Raw genomic sequence first — 4,667 nt, forward strand, 5'->3', positions numbered from 1 at the left:
AAATTGGATTCGGATCGGGTTCAAAACCAAGTTCACCGGTTCTTTTGTGCACCTCAGATTAGAGAGGCTCAGGTAACTTATTTCACATAGGGACGGGTACGTGAAGAAAAAGTAACGTGTAACGAATTGTTTTTAATGGTAAAACTTTATGAATATCCATATCAACAAAGGTCAGGTTAATTACGCAAATTGACTAATCGTGCTACCATCGAGAAGATAGTGAAACTTATAGATGTATTTTTCGAAAAGTTTGAACCAATATCACAGCATGACCTTCACATGAATCACCCATACAAGTAACTTTAATTAAATAACATAAAATAGAAGGCAAGCTATCAAAATCTCATATTCAAAGATCACCATAGATTAAACCTCATATTCAAACTCATGGCCTTCTTAAGTGTATCATGAACTATAGATAACAAGGTGGCCGATTTAGCAAAGTCAACAGCCTCGGGTCAGTTCACAGCAATTTTTTTTACTTGCCACGTACGATTTCAACCCCGTTTGTGAACCAATACAAAGTTCTAAAATCAACTAAATAAAGAAGATGCCACGCCGAAAAGTTAAATATAAGATATCCAGATAAAGGGTCAAAGGTTCAAGAAACACAAAAGCAAATAAGGTTCCAAAAGAGTTGAAAACAACTAGATAAAATCCAACAAGTTCTAGACCATCCAAGATTTATAAACAACTGAAGCCATCACGAACATACCTGAAACGACCTCAAAGAGCAACAAGGCTGTTCACATAAGGTACTACCTTTTGATCAGCCGGCGCCTCACCAAGTAACCTAAATTCTTTGGTCTTCAAATCACAAATGTAAACACTCCGTCCACTAGAAATTAACACAGTTTCACTCCCAGCTCATAAAACAGGGCATGGATATGAACTGACACTAAGCAGTTGATTAGGTAAAGGGATCCTCATTTTATCTTCCCATAGTTGGGCTCGGCTGTTCATCTGCATAGTATTGGAGTAGATGTTTGCAATCACATTAACTGTTAAAATGTGTCCGATTACAGAAGCCGAACAAAGTTTCCCGTTAAATTCTCCTAAAGTCCCGTTACCATAACACCCGTGAATAACCTGAGATCGATCTTTTATCATATCAAACACTAAAATATTTCCGTAAGTTGAATGCCAATACACCACATCATTCACACACACGCCCGATTTAGGTACCAGTTTCTTGGCAGAAAAGTTAATCTCACTGGATACTTTCCATTGATCATCTTTCGAGGAATAAATTTCAAACTCTGTAGCATCATCAAAATCAGACGATAGAAACGCACAAACGAGTTTATACTCGGCTACAAAGTTCAACAGTGAAGGTTTGAAAATAAGAACCGCAGCTGGTTCGGAACCATGGTCCATGCCTGGTTTTGGTAGTTTTTTCCACTGTTTCGTGACAGGGTTGCAAATAAAGTAAGCTCGGTCGCCTGATTTGGCCTGGCAGCAGAGTAATCCATTGGATGAGGCTAAAACATTAACTGGTTTGGGAAGGAAGGTCAAAGCAGGGTCGGGGACCCCACAAGATACCGGGTCAATGGATATGAATGTTGGTGGGCCCTCTAGAGATTGCAAGAACACACCTGATAAAGATGAGAACGAAAGTGATTGATTGTGAGCAAAGAAAGGAGTTGAGATCATCATCTTCCAGTCTCTGCAAACGCCCCTGAATTTGATGAGCGTTTTTGCAGGAAGGAACTGAAGCGCGTGCTCACGTATAATGAACTTTAGGTCCATGTAGATCTTGTTGTTTCTTGCTGCAAAAAACTTGCTCGTGTTTTTACCGCTGTCCATTGTGTTGAACTCAAAAGTTTCAGGTACTCAAACTGCAGGCATGTTTCAAAAATAAACACAAGTCAGTTAAAATAAACAAAATATTATCATCTTCAAAGTACCACTCAAGATAACCTAACTCATTAACAACTGATATCATCATCCATACTACCAGATTAATACTCTCACTTTTACAAATAGAGAAACAAATTATTAGATGTTCACACATAATTCTACCCAAATTCAGATCGCAGACTGGTAAAAAGTACAACAATGTTTAGAAAAGAGTAAAGTGCCATTTTAGTCCTTGTGGTTTGGCAAATAATGCGAATTTAGTCCAAAAAGTTTATTTTTTGCATATGAACCCTCCACGTTTCCCAGTTCTTGCCAATTACATCCAAATCACTAACCCCGTTAAATTTTATCGTTAAGTCAGGGGTAAACATGTCTTTTCACTATTTCTTTATTATAATACTTATTTCAGTGAACTGCGATTTTCGTCCTTGTGGTTTGTCCAAATCTGCGGTTTTAGTCCAATAGTTTCAAGTTCGCAATTTTCTTCCCTATGGTTTTATTTCACTTGCAATTAAACTCGAATTCCCTAATCTCGTTAAGTTTGGTTGTTAAACCCATCAGTGTGCCCTTCACGTGAGGGGCAATTTTGTTCCTTATTTTTTCCCCTTTTTCCCCAAATACACCCCAGCCCCTCACGTGAGGGAGTTGCGATTTAGGGCTGAGGTTTATTTGGAGAGAAAAAAAGACAAAATTGATTGTCACATGAGGGGCACGCAAATGGGTTAACGACAAGACTTAACAAGGTTAATAAATTCGGGTTTAATTGCAAGTGAAATGAAACCATAAGGAAGAAAATTGCAAATTTGAAACTACTGGACTAAAACTGCAGATTTTGACAAACCAAGGGGATGAAAACCGCAGTTTACTTAAACAAGTATTATAATAAAGAAATATTGAAAAGACATGTCTACCCCTGACTTAACGATAAAATTTAACGAGGTTAGTGATTTGGATGTAATTGGCAAGAACTGAGAAACGTGGAGGGTTCATATGCAAAAAATAAACTTTTTGGACTAAATTCGCATTATTTGCCAAACCACAAGAACTAAAATGGCACTTTACTTTAGAAAATAAACAAAACATTATCATCTTCAAATTAACACTCAAGATAACCTTACTCGTTAACATTTAGAAATTTTAAAAACTAGACTCCTTTTGAAAAAAAATGGTAAAATGAACATTAATAACTGAAATCACAGTATCAGCAGCCACACTACTAAGATTGATACTCACTTTTACAAACAGAGAAGCAGATAATTAACCAGAAATTGTTGATGTTTACACATTATTCAGAACGTAGACTCTTAAAAACTAAAAAAATTAAGATGTAATGACAAACGTAACATCGATTCCGTGAAACTATATGAAATCAAACTGCAGCAATGTTAGAAAACAAACAAAACACTATCATCTTCAAATTAACACTCAAGATAACCTAACTCATTACCACTTAGTGATTAAAAAAATTGGGGGAATGAATATTAATAACTTATATCACAATATCATCAGCCACACTATTCAGATTAATACTCACTTTTACAAATAGATAAACAAATAATTAACCAGATATTGTTGATATTCACACATAATTCTTCCCAAATTCAGACCGTAGAGTGTAGACTCTTAAAAACTAAAAAATTAAGATGTAACGACAAGCGTAGCATAGATTCTGTGAAACCACATGAAATCAAACTGCGGCAATGTTTAGAAAACAAACAAAACACTATCATCTTCAAATTAACACTCAAGATAACCTAATTCATTAACATTTAAGGATTTAAAAAACTAGACTCCTTTAGAAAAATCGGGCGAATGAACATTAATAACTTATATCACAATATCATCAACCACACTATTCAGATTAACACTCTCACTTTTACATCCAGAGAAACAAATAATTAACCAGAAATTGTCGATGTTCACACATAAATCAGAACGAAGACTCTTAAAAACTAAAAAAATTATGATGTAAAGACAAGCGTAACATCGATTCTGTGAAACTACATGAAATCAAACTGCAGTAACGCTTAAAAAAATAAACAACATTATCATCTTCAAATAGCCTAACTCATCAACATTTAAAAGGTTTAAGAAACTGAATTAATAACAATATCATCAGCTACACTTACATATTAACACTCTCACTTTTACAACCAGAGAAACAAATAACTAGCCCTAAATTGTTCATGTTTACATATTACACATTAAAAGTAAAAAGAAATTAATATGTAACGTCAAAATCAATTACGAATCACGATAGCGAGAGTGAGTAACAAACTAGAAGATCAATCAACAAAGAGACATTATTCAATTTGTAATTATACTAATACGTAAAACCCTAGGTATTAACCTAATGGCATTAGCGATTAGATAAACAAAATTGAGACGATCGAACGTAAAGAGGATGAATAGGAATTGAAATCGGATGATTGTGATCGGTATATACCTCATGAAAGCGATGAATCGAAGGAGGTGCAGTAGTTCAGTTGACAGTCATCGGTAGACCCGTTTGGTTTGAAGGTGTGGATTTATTTAATGGGTCAATTTTCACGCAATTTGATTTCGATACGCAACTGTCTGTCGCTGTTTATAGGGTTTTGTAACTTTCTTTGTACGAGACTGTCAATTATTATTATTATTATTATTATTTTAATAAAGTTTAAATATATAATAAAATATATTTATTCCTTTTCATTTAATTTCTCCAATTCAAATTATATTTAAACTATTAACCCAATACTTAAAAAGGTCACTTTCATTCATTTTATATGCTTTATTTGAAAAAAAAAGAAGGAAGTCTATTCTTC

At 34.5% G+C, this 4,667-nt stretch overlaps 1 protein-coding gene across 1 annotated transcript; it reads right to left on the reverse strand.

Moving 5' to 3' along the window:
* Nucleotides 1–548: 548 nt before the first annotated feature.
* On the reverse strand, nucleotides 549–4,386 carry LOC143637142 (putative F-box/LRR-repeat/kelch-repeat protein At1g11620). Its single transcript, XM_077104591.1, has 2 exons — nucleotides 4,307–4,386; nucleotides 549–1,838 (listed from the first exon to the last, which is right to left on the reverse strand). Exon 2 carries the CDS (start codon nucleotides 1,804–1,806, stop codon nucleotides 868–870), a length of 939 nt encoding a protein of 312 aa, XP_076960706.1. The 5' UTR covers nucleotides 1,807–1,838; nucleotides 4,307–4,386; the 3' UTR covers nucleotides 549–867.
* Between the last annotated feature and the right edge of the window lie 281 nt (nucleotides 4,387–4,667).

The sequence above is a fragment of the Bidens hawaiensis genome, unplaced genomic scaffold (genome assembly GCF_021521415.1).
Source record: "Bidens hawaiensis isolate Kalapana, Puna unplaced genomic scaffold, B.hawaiensis_p1.1 tig00008125_1, whole genome shotgun sequence".
In the NCBI taxonomy this organism is placed as follows: Eukaryota; Viridiplantae; Streptophyta; class Magnoliopsida; order Asterales; family Asteraceae; genus Bidens; species Bidens hawaiensis.

Bases quoted from the DNA above. Each gene is read 5' to 3' on its own strand.
- LOC143637142 (XM_077104591.1), bottom strand. From the start codon at position 1,806: ATGGACAGCGGTAAAAACACGAGCAAGTTTTTTGCAGCAAGAAACAAC.